At 45.3% G+C, this 14116-nt stretch overlaps 1 protein-coding gene across 1 annotated transcript in view; it reads left to right on the top strand.

Annotated features, from left to right (window-relative positions):
* LOC144607911 (protein polyglycylase TTLL10-like) overlaps positions 1–14116 on the top strand; it is a 69547-nt gene that overhangs the window by 42602 nt on the left and 12829 nt on the right. The window contains exons 6-10 of the mRNA XM_078425039.1: positions 743–828; positions 2992–3163; positions 6900–7071; positions 10445–10585; positions 14070–14116. The exon at positions 14070–14116 is cut by the window's right edge and continues 70 nt beyond it. Coding sequence (XP_078281165.1) covers positions 743–828; positions 2992–3163; positions 6900–7071; positions 10445–10585; positions 14070–14116 — 618 coding nt within the window. The remainder of the gene's footprint in view (positions 1–742; positions 829–2991; positions 3164–6899; positions 7072–10444; positions 10586–14069) is intronic.

The following is a 14116-nucleotide window of genomic DNA, read 5'->3' as shown; positions in this document are numbered from 1 at the left end:
CAAATCATTGATGTAGAACAACAATGGTCCCAGCACCAACTCCTCAGGCACACCGCTAGTCACGGGCTTACAGTCTGAAAAGCATTGTCCCACCATCACATCATCACTCTCTCCTAGTTTCACTGTGACTTGCAACACGTGACAATAAAGTATTCATTCATCATCAAGCCACCTATGTACCCACATGAACAATGACATCGAGCAAGAAGGTCTATGCTCAGATGAGGAAGGAAGAATTGATATTTTATCTGGGATCACGAAGTTCTATCACTTCTTGTGGATATGGTCACTGACTACAAACTCCTAGGCCCAAGTTTCCCAATGAAGACAATGCTGGCATCAAAAAGGAGTGAAGTGCTATACCTCTGTTGCAGTATGTTTGACACCAATTGTCAGGCATTGAAATCGAATGCTAGAGTTGCATTATTAAAATCGCCCCATGAAAACTCTGATGCAAATGTAGAAGAGGCAGTATATACCCTACGGACAGTGGAGAATCTTCCAATGGCAGCCGCGGAGATAACGAGGTTGACCCAGAAAAGCTCAGGGTGATCAGCATATACCTGCAGGCTGTGCCCTCTCATTGAGTCAGAGTCGTCCAGGCCCTTCAGCCCACCATGTCCATGCTGGCCATTAGGTGCCTCTCAATCCCCAGGACTTGGTCAGTAGTCGTCGAGGATGTTTCCCACTGCAGCTGTGGTGGACTGATAGTGAGCGCACTTGTTACGCTTGTGTTTTCTAGATTCATGACACTGGAACAGTTTTACCCTGAGACTTACCGAATGGATATAAAAAGTGAACGCTACACTTTCTACCGAGCTTTCCAAGGTAAGGTGTTCTTTCATAAATAAATAGCTATTTCTGCCCTCTCTCCATTGAACCTTCATTTCAGAGGGAAGCCCTTTCCTGCAACTTTAGAATTTAAACTTTAGTTTTGGTTTAGAGATACAGCACGGAAACAGGACCTCTGGCCCACCGACTCCACACTGACCAGCGATCCGTGTACACTAACACTATCCTACACACGAGAGGCACTTTTTACAATTAACCTACAAACCTGTACATCTTTGGAGTGTGGGAGGGCCCGGTGCACCCGGAGAAAACCCACGCGGTCGCAGGGAGAATGTGCAAACTCCGTACAGACAGCACCCATAGTCAGGATTGGACCCAGGTCTCTGGCGCTGTAAGGCAGCAACTCTACCCCTGCGGCAATGCACCACCACTCTTTACCAATGCATGTGATGTGATTGCGTTGGGTCCCGTCTCATTTATTAAACTTTTGTGACTACTTCCCTGATTCAGACTGGGAACCATCAAAGCATGGCATCAGAGGACCAGTGTGCCAAGCCAGAATGATGGATGGCATTAATTTGGCAAGTGTTTTTTGTTCTAGGTTTGATTGATAGTGAAAGGTCTTGTGGTGGAGTCTTCTGGCCAAAGTTACCAGCTGAACATAGTTTTATTTTTCCTCCAATTTAATGTACAGATTGAGTAGATTTTGTTAAGGAAAGATTAAATTTGGCATCCATAATCTCTGAAATATGCTTCAATAACTTTAATCATTGTTAACCAACCTCTTAAAATCATATCTTTAGATTGGCTTCCATGACTTATTATGGACTTCTTATTTCCAATAATATGACTTCCATCCTCACTGCACTCAGACGGCTGACTAGACTATTTCTTTTGCAAGGCAGCCTCCTTTAAGGTTGATAGGGTTGGCACAGCGGTAGAGTTGATGCCTTACAGAGCCAGAGACGTGAGTTTGATCCTGACAATGGCTGCTGTCTGTACGGAGTTTGTACGTTCTCCCTGAGACCAGGTGCTCCGGTTTCCTCCCACATCCCAAAGACAGGAGGTTAATTGGCTGCTGTAAATGGTCCTTAGTGTATTGGATAGAACTAGTGTATGGGTTATTGCTGGTTCGCATGGGCTTGGTGGGCCGAAGGGCCTGTCTCCACGCTGTATCTCTAAACTACCCATGCATCATAAGGATGCTGATCCAACCCTAACATCCTGCTGCCCTGTCCAATATATTTTGAGTAAAATACTGATCACATTTGAAGGATTTACAGTTTCTGGTAGGTTTGCCAAGGTTAGGAAAGTGTATCAGAAATCTCAAGTAAAGTTTCTGAATATTGATGTGGGGTATGTTAAAAAAAAGACAGTTTACTCCAATAAAGAGCAACTGAAGCGAAAACGGCAGTATGGGGTGAGGTGGTCAGAAAGAGAGGAAGTTTGAGACATCAGGAAAGCCAATTGTAATTCAAATCTGCTTCAGATAAAAGCACTATGAAATTAGATGGGAAAGTTTAATTGTCCAATACTGTAGTTACCTGCACCCTAAAAGAACACATTGTACAACCTTGCAGTTGTTGCTGGTGAAGTGACAGAGTTGAATTGGATTGAATTGAATTGGATTGGATTGAATTGGATTGAATTGAATTGGATTGGATTGAATTGGATTGGATTGGATTGGATTGAATTGAATTGAATTGAATTGGATTGGATTGGATTGGATTGAATTTAATTGAATTTAATTGGATTGAATTGTTTATACACTGAATACAGTTTGTGCTGAGAGTTAACCATAAGCTTAACAGTTCCAAGTCCACACAAGTAATTGAACATCAGGCATCATCCCTAGTCTTGCATTATCATATCATATCATATCATATATATACAGCCGGAAACAGGCCTTTTCGGCCCTCCAAGTCCGTGCCGCCCAGCGATCCCTGTACATTAACACTATCCTACACCCACTAGGGACAATTTTTATTTTTTTTACATTTACCCAGCCAATTAACCTACATACCTGTACGTCTTTGGACTTTACTCAATCCTGATCGCATAATGCTTCCCGGAACATCTGTGAATCACATTTGTTGAAATATGCCGACTCATATGGACACTGCATTTATTTATCTGTTTTGTTCGCATGGTTGCAGAACATCAGTTCTGAACTGTGCTTACTGGTGTTTCTCTGTGTAGATGGGCAGATTTGGATATCCAAACCTGCTGAATCGTCCCAAGGGAAAGGGATCTTCCTTTTGAAGACTAAAGATGACGTAAGAGCATTTCTTGAAAAATTGGAAAGTGTGGAAGAGAATCCCTATTTCCGAATGAGTCTCTACAATTCTCCCATCAATAGAATCGTGCAAAGGTAATGGGAGGAATAATTGTAAGTATGAATCAAATTGTGATCTGACTACCTGGATTCACACAATCTTTGGCACATCACTGGGCGGCACGGACTTGGTGGGCCGAAAAGGCCTGTTTCCGGCTGTATATATATGATATGATGATATGATCACATCCATGCCAACCTTTTTGCCCTCTACAGTCATCCCATTTGCCCACTTTAGGGCTGCAGTATTCTGTGCCTTGCCTATTTGCGTCTGTCTAACTGTCTCTTCAGTATATTTGACTGTATTTGACTTCACTCTCCTGGCAGATAGTTCCAAGTATTTCTGTGAAAAAATGAAACCTTAAGCCTAAGATCGTCCCCTTGCCTTAAAACAAAGCTCTCTTGTTTTTGATCCCCTTACCACGAGAAAAAAAATTGGTTTATCTACCCTATCCACACCTCTCATAAGTTATCATATCACCCCTCATCGTCCTTCACTCCGGGGATAAACAAGCCCAACCTGTACAAAATGTTTAACTCAGCGGGGCAGGCAGCATCTCTGGAGAGAAGGAATGGGTGACATTTCAAGTCAAGACCCAAGTATCTCGACCCAAAACGTCACCCATTCCTTCTCTCCAGAGATGCTGCCTGTCCCGCTGAGTTACTCCAGTTTTTTGTGTCTCGCTTTGGTTTAAACCAGCATCTGCAGTTTTTTCCTACACATTCCTTAGTGCCCTATCATTCACTGTATATGTCCTACTCCTATTTGACTTCCCAAAATTCACCACCCTTCTCTTGTTGGGATTAAATTCTATCTGCCAACACTTCATCCAACTTTCCAATCAATCTATATCCCAGATAGCCTTAGAGAGCATTCCTCACTGCCCACAACACCACCAATGTTTGTGTCATCTACAAACATGCTAATCATTCACATCCATGTAGTCAAAATATGTCACAGACCGCAAAGATCACAACACCATCTGTGTGGCACTGCGCTGCTCACAGGTTTCCAAAGTAGACAAAACATCCTTGCACCACCACTCTGCCTCCTTTCAGTTTGTTCCTCCTCTGACTCTCTTTCCCTCCACCGATGTCCACCAATGCAGAGAGCGCTCTGAGCAGTCAGTAATAAACTCTCCAATAAACATCACTTCAACCAGCTATCAGGAGGCATCATAAAATCGCAATTGCTTCCTCAATTTCAACAATGTCTTGCATTGATGCACAATCAGTTGCCAAAACAAACAGCAATTGTCCTGCATGAAGGAAGCACACCTGCCGGTGTACCTGGGACCTAAACCATCCCCACTCCCTGAAAGGATGGAGCCAGGGTTAATGTATAACCTTAATTGCAGAACCGCACTGACTGCTGAGCATGGAGAGCATATCCATGCTGGCAGAGTGGGCAGGCGGGACATTTTGGCAAAAGCAATGAAGGAGCACCGTCCACTAATTGGCATTGTTCCAATGTGCAGGACAGTGGGACCTAAACATGCAGGTGGATACGCCAATGGAGCTGGCATGTTGAGAGAGTGGTGGGTGAAGCGCGCAAGATCAAAGGCTTCATACATGGAGACATGGAGTACAAAGGTCATTTTGAAACTGTACAGCACACCAGTCAGGCCACAAAATCTACAGCGGGATTTAGATAAATTACATATAAGATTATTAAGGGGTTGGACATGTTAGAGGCAGGAAACATGTTCCCAATGTTGGGGGAGTCCAGAACCAGGGTCCACAGTTTAAGAATAAGGGGTAGGCCATTTAGAACGGAGATGAGGAAAAACTTTTTCAGTCAGAGAGTTGTAAATCTGTGGAATTCACTGCCTCAGAAGGCAGTGGAGGCCAATTCTCTGAATGCACTCAAGAGAGTGCGGGGTACTGATTGAGAATGATCAGCCATGATCACATTGAATGGTGGTGCTGGCTCGAAGGGCCGAATGGCCTACTCCTGCACCTATTGTCCATTGTCTATATGGTCAGAGAAGTGGCAGGTGGAGTTTTATCCAGGGAAGTGGGAGGTCGAATGTTAAAGGGGAAAGTATATCGTTAATGACAAGACGTACAACAGCATTCAAGCAGGGATTCTGGGGTCCAAATCCATAACTCCATAGAAACATAGATGCAGGAGGAGGCCATTCGGCCCTTCGAGCCAGCAACGCCATTCATTGTGATCATAGCTGATCATCCACAATCAGTAACCCGTGGCCAACTTCTCCCCATATCCCTTGATTCCACTAGCTCCATGAAAGAAGCATCGCTATTAGATAGAGCAGTAATGAAATTGTATGGGTATGTTTGCTTCATCAGTTTGGGCATTGAGTATAAGAGTCAGGGAGTCATGTTGTCGTTTTATAGGACTTTGGTTAGGCTGCATTTGAAGTATTATGGGTAATTCTTCGCTGTTGCAAAGTGTTTGACCGAACACCTGCACTCCGTCGGCTGGGGCCTGCTGGACGTCTCGGTTGATAATCATTTTAACTCCTTTTCCCGTTCCCATACCAATCTTTCTTTCCTTGGCCACATCAATTTCAAGAAACCGGCAGGTTTGTAGGTTATTTGGCTTGGCAAAATTGTAAATTGGCCCTAGTGTGTAGAATAGTGCAAATGTGAGGGGATCGGCCTGTTTCTGCACTGCATTACTAAACTACAAAACTAAACTAAAGAGAGGTTACACAAAAACTGGTGGAACAGCACCTCTTATTCCGATTTGTAGCTAACAACCCAACGGATTGAACATTCTGTAAGTTCAAGTAATACACCCCACCACATCCCCTACTGTGTGGACCTATTTCTCTCCCCAACTTCCAACCCCTCCCAGTCACCCTGGTCATCCACACATCACCCATCCCCTTTTCCCCAATTTCCCTCTCTCCACTTTACATTTCACTTTTCTTTTTTTATCACATATTGCAATGCTGAAAATGATTACACCTTACACAACTGAAAATGTCGAAGGGGCAGCTCCTCTCAAGCTGTTTAAGAAACGTGTGGATGAGCTTATGAACTGTCTCGGGGTAGTCGGCTGTGGACAAAATTCTGTCAATGGGATTAGTATAGATGGGACTGTCAGGGCCATAGTGGGTCGAAAGGCCTGTTTGTATGTGGAAAGACACGTTTATTCTATAGTACCATCATCATGAATAATAGCTGAGGATCCACTGTTGATCCCTGTGCAACCCACCTGATGCCAGCCTGAAAACAATTTATTTATTCCTACTGGAGAAATAAGGAACTGCAGGTGCCGGGTTACAACAACAAAAAACACACCAAAGTACTGGAGTACCTCAGCGGGTCAGATGCTGCCTGCCCCATTGCATTCCTCCAACGCTTTGTGTCCTTATTAATGCTTGCTCTTCATTTCTTGTCCATTAACCAATCCCTGGCTTAGTATATTAGCCAAAAGCTACGAAGCCTGATTGTGTGCTGTATGTAGCAATTTGTTGATGACTTTGGAAATCTAAATATACAGTTGTCCTGCAGTTAACCAGCTTTGAGTCCCAAGATTGGCGTGGTAACCTTTTTCTACGGAGGGTAATCGCTGCTCAGAGCAGCGCATCCTTGAAGAGAAATGCACAGAAGCATTGAAAGCAGAGATGATAGAAGCAGAGAGGGGGGAGATGGATTGAGGGGAGTGGGTTTTTGCGTCACCACAGCTGCACTTTTATGCTGTGAAAATTTGGCGATAAAAGCTGAAATTTAGATAAAAGCCTTAATGTTGGAGTGCTAATCTGTATAAGTCACTGTGATGCTCTTGTGTTTTGCTCAGATATGTTGACAAGCCCCTGCTCCTTGAGGGCAGGAAGTTTGATGTTCGCTCCTACTTCCTGATCGCCTGCACCTCACCCTACATGACCTTCTTCCGCCATGGTTATGCCAAACTGACCTGTAATGCGTACAAACCAGATTCGGACGATCTGACGGATCACCTGACCAATCAGGTAAATAAAGCACCAGCCAAGCTGGTTCCCTCTCTCTTACTGTAACTGCAGACCTTTGAGGAGACCCAAGGGACTTGGATCAAACAGGTCCATGTGAAAGTGTGAGCTGGGCAATATTGCACTAGTCTTGTGTTACACGCGCTGCCTACTGCACACTCTGCACACTTACACCATTAAACACTCAGATGTCATTCTGCACTTTATGAGTTTGAGTTTAGGTTATTATTCATAAGTTCATAATTTGTAAGAGCAGAATTAGGCCATTTGCCCCATCAAGTCTTCTCCGCCATTCAATCATGGCTGATCTATCTTTCTCTCTCAACCCCATTCTCCTGCCTTCTCCCCATAACCCTTGGCACCCGTACTAATCAAAAACCTATCAATCTCCATCTTAAAAATATCCATTGACCTGGCCTCCACAGCCTTCTGTGGCAATGAATTCCACAGATTCACCACCCTCTGACTAAAGAACTTCCTCCTCACCTATTCTGTGGCTATGTAGTGAGGTACAGTGTGTACGGAGGTCTATTGAAACGCTGTGCCTCTTTTGCATAGGTGTACCTTTTACATTGAATATAGAAGAGTACAGAACAGGAACAGGCCCTTTGGCCAACAATGTCCATGCCAAGATCAACTCTTATCTGCCAGCACATAATCCCTCCATTCCTTACACATCCATGTATAGTTTTACCTGATCACGTGCAAATAAAAAGCTTTTTCACTGTGACTCGGTGTAAGTGACAATAATAAACCCAAACCTAAAATTGCTATCCCTGTCCCGCCTCTAGTGAAGCAACTCTCACCAGGCCTCATGTCCCTGTTAAAGTGCAGCCAGAGCAGGGGCCATGGGACTACAAGTGACTCTGGTGCACTACAAGGGAGGAGCAAAGGTGAGAGAAAAGTACTGATCAATGGGGGGCAGCAGACAGGAGTTTCCGTGCCTCCAGAGTAGTACGTAGAACAGTACAGCGCAAGAACAGTCCCTTTGGCCCACAAGTACTTTGCCTCGTTGGTTCCAGGGTCAAAGATCTGCCGCTGCTCCTCTTTCCTGTGTTCTTACAACATCAGTGACATTCTGCTGCAATGGTGATAATCAAAAGGTTAAAACAACAACAAAACTGTATCAAAGTGGCCTAAATCCCCAGAGCAATTATTAAGATAACGAGGATACGAACTCTGCAAGGATGTATATTGCATTTCATTGGTCTGTGCGATTCATTGGACTGGAACCGCTGGGAGTCTTGTGTGTACTCTGCGCCTCTCACAAGGAGGTTGTTGTCTCTCTGCTGTGTGTGTGCGTGTGTCTCCAGAGTGCACAGGGGACTGAGCAGGTGAGACTGGAGCCGCCCAGCGGCCTCCAAGGCAGGTGTTCATTAGCACGGTGACAATTACCCGGCTACCCCAGAGAGGGGCTAAAAATACCTCCTCCTCTATTGTCAACAACCTCTCCAAGCCTCAGCGCCCTGCTCTGTTCTCTTGTATCTGGGTCCACTCCTCACTGTTTTACCCTTCACAGGAGGTGCAAGGGCTTCTCGGGCTATTTCCTTCACACGTTATCAATACTCTCAAATGAATTTTGTGAGGTAAAATAAATGATCCAATATTTTAATATTAGACAATAGACAATAGATAATAGGTGCAGGAGTAGGCCATTCGGCCCTTCGAGCCAGCTCACCATTCAATGTGATCATGGCTGATCATTCTCAATCAGTACCCCGTTCCTGCCTTCTCCCCATACCCACTGACTCCGCTATCCTTAAGAGCTCTATCTAGCTCTCTCTTGAATGCATTCAGAGAATTGGCCTCCACTACCTTCTGAGGCAGAGAATTCCACAGATTTACAACTCTCTGACTGAAAAAGTTTTTCCTCATCTCCGTTCTAATATTATGCCTCCTCTCGACCTCTCAAATATCTATGAGACATTCTGGTCCACACAGAGTTGACGGACAGTTCTTCTGCACTTGACCTCAGGTTTCCGTCATCCCTGCCATGCTCAATGTTCTCATAGAGTCAGAGAGCACGGAAACAAGCCCTTCCGCCCAACTCCTCCATACCGACCAAGATGCCCAATAAAACTAATCTCATCTCCCTGTCCATGATTCATATCCTATTCCCCGGCTATCCTCACTTTTGTCCAAAGGCCTCCTGAACATTGTTGCTAACATTGCTATCACCCCTGGTTCCACCACCTCCCCGGGCAGCATTGTTCGGGAAACCAGCACTTTCTGTGTCCATAAAGAAATTGAATTTTGCACATCCACTTTAAACACCCCCCCCCCCCCCCCCCACTCCCACCTTGAACTTATATCCCCTGGTAGTAGAGGGAGTTGTTTCTGAAAATCGCATTCCCATCCAATGTTCAATTGTCCACCATCATTCATGAGGAGATCCAGCGCTTGCATCTAATCCATTGGTTAATCACCGGCTGCCTACTGCAGGCTGGTTTTATGGCGCCATTTTTATGAACGCTGCTGCCTTTCAGCACTGGAGACCTGGCTTACTCCTGTCCTCGGGTCCCGGCTGTGTGGAGTCTGCGTGTTCTCCCTGTGACCACGTGGGTTTCCTCTGGGTGTTTTGGTTTCCTGCCACATCCCAAAGATGTGTAGGTTTGTAGATTAATTGGTCCCTGTAAATGGACCCTAGTGTGTAGGTCATGGGCAGAACTAGTGTGTGGATGGCCAGCGTGGGTTGTAGGGCCTGCTTCCAAGTTGTATCTCTAATCTAAAAACCCCACCAACATCTCTGCTCTCTCTCTCTCTCTCTCGAGCTCTACCCACAGGCAAAAAAACATACCCTCCTTTCTCACAGAGGGCCTTTACTCCCTGCTCTGTGCCTTGCCCCGCAATATCATTTGCTGCAATCATTTCCAGAAGCAGGGAAGTGGCTGAGACGATCTCTGTGCCTTCAGCTCACCAACCACATGCAGCTCATCCACACCTGCTGTGTCTCCCAGCTCTCTGCCTGAAGAGTCCTGGTCTCTTTGCCTCAAACTCAGTCGTTGTCAAGTGAAACTGCTTTCACTCTAGATTATTTGAAAAATTAAGAACAATTAAAAGCTCATAGCCTTTAAAAACAGATCTATAAAACTTTTTCTGATGAAATTAGAACCCGCCGTTGAAATTTCAGAAACTCATTCTTTCGTTATTTGGGAACAAGACCTTTGCACAAATTGTTTTTCTTTGTTCTTTTTATTCTTTCTTTTTTTTTAGTTTAGATTGTTACCATTTTACATTGCTGTAATTATTCTTTCACTTAATCTCCCGGTTGTCCTCACCAGGGAAGGGTGGACTCCGTCCGCCTTCCATTCCATCACCCCTCACGAGGTGGATTTGCTTCTTCACAAATCGCAGCTTTGACCTTTCTCACCCGCAGTTCATCCAGAAAAAGAACGCCAAATACAGCGACATGAAGGAGGACACGATCTGGTCCATGGAGCACCTGAACGACTACATCAATGAGAAGTACATGGAAGCAAAACGACTCCCGAAGGACTGGGTCTTCACTGTCTTCACGGTGAGTTTGTGTTGCACCTAATTAACATGGTTGGGACTCAGGCAAAGGCCCAGTCACTGGAGGATTACGATACTCAAAACCTCCTGCGTGGAGTTATGGTGACCCTCCATTTCATTATTGTCATGGTTACTACGTGAGTGTTTGGATGGAGCGATTGTCTGGCAAAAACTATGGCAAAATAAGAAACCTCAGAAACTCTACCAAACAAGCTGTATATTTGAATGAAATGTATTCGTGGATGAAGTATTATATGGAGCAAAAAATATCAGTGCCATTTTCAATTAAATTACTTCCTTTACTGAATATTATTCCCCCTCTCGACCTCTCAAATATCTATGAGACATTCTGGTCCACACAGAGTTGATGGAAAGTTCTTAATTGGTTGTTTAATCAAATGTTTGCCGTTGTCTTGCTGTACTTTCCCCTCGAGATTCTGGCCTTGCCTGTTCGAGGCACGGAGGTATCATCTCCTGGGTCCCAGACAGAGGAGTGGTTCGTGTTCACGGGTCGCAATAGCGCTAACATCCCCATCCTTCACCCACCTCTGCCCTTCAGTGCAGCGTTGCAACTACACCTCTCTCTTACCGAGCCCCCATACTGTAACTTGGGGTGGCCCTTGACAGTTGTAGAATCAAGGGCAGCATGGTGGCGCAGCGACAGAGTTGCTGCTTACAGCGCGTGCAGCGCAGGAAACCCTGGTTCGATCCTGACCACGGGCGCTGTCTGCACGGAGTTTGTATGTCCTCCCCATGACTGCGTGGGTTTCCTACGGAATCTTCAGTTTCCTCTCACACTCCAAAGGTGTACAGGTTTGTAGGTTAATTGGCTTGGTATAACTCTAAATTGTCCCTGGCGTGTCTGTAGGATAGTGTTAGTGTGCGGGGATCGCTGGTCGGTGCGGACTCGGTGGGCCAAAGGGCCTGTTTCCGCGCTGTATCTCCAAACTAAACTAAACTATACGCACAGCATGGAAGCAGATTTTTCAGCCCATCGTGCCAACCATCAAACACCTGTCCATATTAATCCTATTATCAAGATTCAAGGTTGAGGGGCGTTCATTTGTCATGTGCACCAGATATGATCCAGAACAATGGAATTCTTACTTCTTGTAGCCTTGCAGGCATATTAGATGCAACAACAGAAATAATAAATATACAATAAATTATTATTGGCGCAACAGTAGAATTGCTGCCTCACAACTCCAGAGACGCGGGTTCAATCCTGACTACAGGTGCTTGTCTATACAGAGTATGTTCGTTCTCCCCAGGACCCGCATGGGTTTCCCCCGAGAGCTCCGGTTTCCTCCCACACTCCAAAGACATACAGGTTAGTAGGTTAACAGGCTTGGTAAATTGTAAATTGTCCCTAGTGTTAATGTGCAGGGATCGCTGGTCGGCCTGGACTTGATGGGCCGAAGGGCCTGTTTCCACGCTGTATCTCTAAAACTAAAACTAAAAAGCAGACCACGATAGTGCAGAAACCCGAGTGTGCATAGCAACCAAAGTAGTGCAAAGTGTGTAGTAGTCTGGTGCTGAAGTTAGGGTTGTAGTTAGGGTTGTGCAACGTTCGGACATTTGATGGTTATTAGGCAGAAGCTGTTCTTGAACCTGGAGGTAAGAGTTCTCAAGGTCGTGAACCACCTTCCAGTTGGTAGCAGCAAATAGAAATTGTGGCTGGTGTTATTTGGGTCTGATGATATTAGCTGCCTACTTGAAGGACCGCTACCCGTGGATCCGTCCAATGGGGAGGTCAATACCTGTGACGGATCAGGCAATGGCCATCATTTCCTGCAGCCTTCTTCATCTAGAATGTTCTAATTACCGACCCAAGCCGTGATACAGCCAGCAGGCATGCTCTCTGCGTAGAGGTTCGATGGAATGTCCAACGACATGTCGCATCGTCTGATGAAGCAGCAGTGTGTTTGCATCAATGTGCTGGGCCCAGGTCAAATCTTCAGAGATAAGCACGTCCAGTGTCACCTTGTGAATCTCCTTGAAATAACGTTCAATCCAATTCCACGCATCACAGGAATGAATAACTCTTGCTTTACTGCGGTTTCCTGTCGTATTCTCTCCATTTATTTCGTCGAAGTACTCTTTTAATGGTCCTTAGCTCGATAGTAAGATGTAAGATGTACAGAGCAATGTAATAGACAATAGACAATAGACAATAGGTGCAGGAGTAGGCCATTCAGCCCTTCGAGCCAGCACCGCCATTCAATGCGATCATGGCTGATCACTCTCAATCAGTACCCCGTTCCTGCCTTCTCCCCATACCCCCTCACTCCGCTATCCTTAAGAGCTCTATCCAGCTCTCTCTTGAAAGCATCCAACGAACTGGCCTCCACTGCCTTCTGAGGCAGAGAATTCCACACCTTCACCACTCTCTGACTGAAAAAGTTCTTCCTCATCTCTGTTCTAAATGGCCTACCCCTTATTCTTAAACTGTGGCCCCATGTTCTGGACTCCCCCAACATTGGGAACATGTTTCCTGCCTCTAATGTGTCCAATCCCCTAATTATCTTATATGTTTCAATAAGATCTCCCCTCATCCTTCTAAATTCCAGTGTATACAAGCCTAATTGCTCCAGCCTTTCAACATACGACAGTCCCGGTAAGAGTGGGCTGATGCACGTTTGGATGAATAATAAATGTGGCTCACACACAGTGCCTTACAGAGAATTGAGGAAGAGAGGGAAATCAGTGTGACAGGTTCAAAGATCCCTGAAGGTGGCAGCGCAGGTGAAGTGGGTGGTAAAGAATGCATGCAGGATGATTGCCTTCATTATCCAGGCATAGAATATAAGGGCAGGTCTGGACTTACACAACTTTGGCTGGGCCACAGCCAGAATATTAGGCACCGTTCCAGTTGCCACACCGCGGGAAAGGCAGGGTTGCACTGGAGAGGGGGCAGGGGAGATTCACTAGGATATTGCCCGGGATGGAGGGGGTGGTGGAGGGCAGATAATGTTACAACATTTCTCGTCAAGCACTGAATCGCCATAGAATCGCCATAGTTGCAAGTGCTGTAGAATGGGAATAGTGGAGATAGGTATTTGATGATTGCCACAGATTGTTATTTGATGATTGCCACAAAGGGGCTGTTTCTCTGCTCTATGCCGCTACAACTCTATGTAGAAGCTTGTTTCTATATTTATTACCAACACATCCTCACAATCTATTTCCTCCCTCTCTTCTAGTTTTCATCCATCCTTCACTGGTTTCTGAAAAATGTTCTGTATCTTCTGACCTAACCCTGTTTTCATCAATTTGACACTGCCCTCGGATTCCTTTGCCAGCCAAGGACAGTGCACCCTTCCCGTGGAGTCTTTATCACGTCAGCGGGATTACAGAGAGGGGAAAGAGGAGGGGAGGAGCGATTGTTTGTAGCTGAGCACCTTTTGGAATGGATGCATAATTACGGCTTGTGTTTTTAAGCATCTTGTCCTACTGCCTCGTAACTGAGCTTTGTTGTTTTCCTGCAGAAAAGAATGCAGCAAATCATCACACAATGCTTCATTGCAAGCAAAGC

The sequence above is a fragment of the Rhinoraja longicauda genome, chromosome 30, assembly GCF_053455715.1.
Source record: "Rhinoraja longicauda isolate Sanriku21f chromosome 30, sRhiLon1.1, whole genome shotgun sequence".
Lineage (NCBI taxonomy): Eukaryota > Metazoa > Chordata > Chondrichthyes > Rajiformes > Arhynchobatidae > Rhinoraja > Rhinoraja longicauda.
The sequence above is the reverse complement of the archived record's forward strand: the minus strand, read 5'-3'. Positions and strand labels throughout refer to the sequence as shown.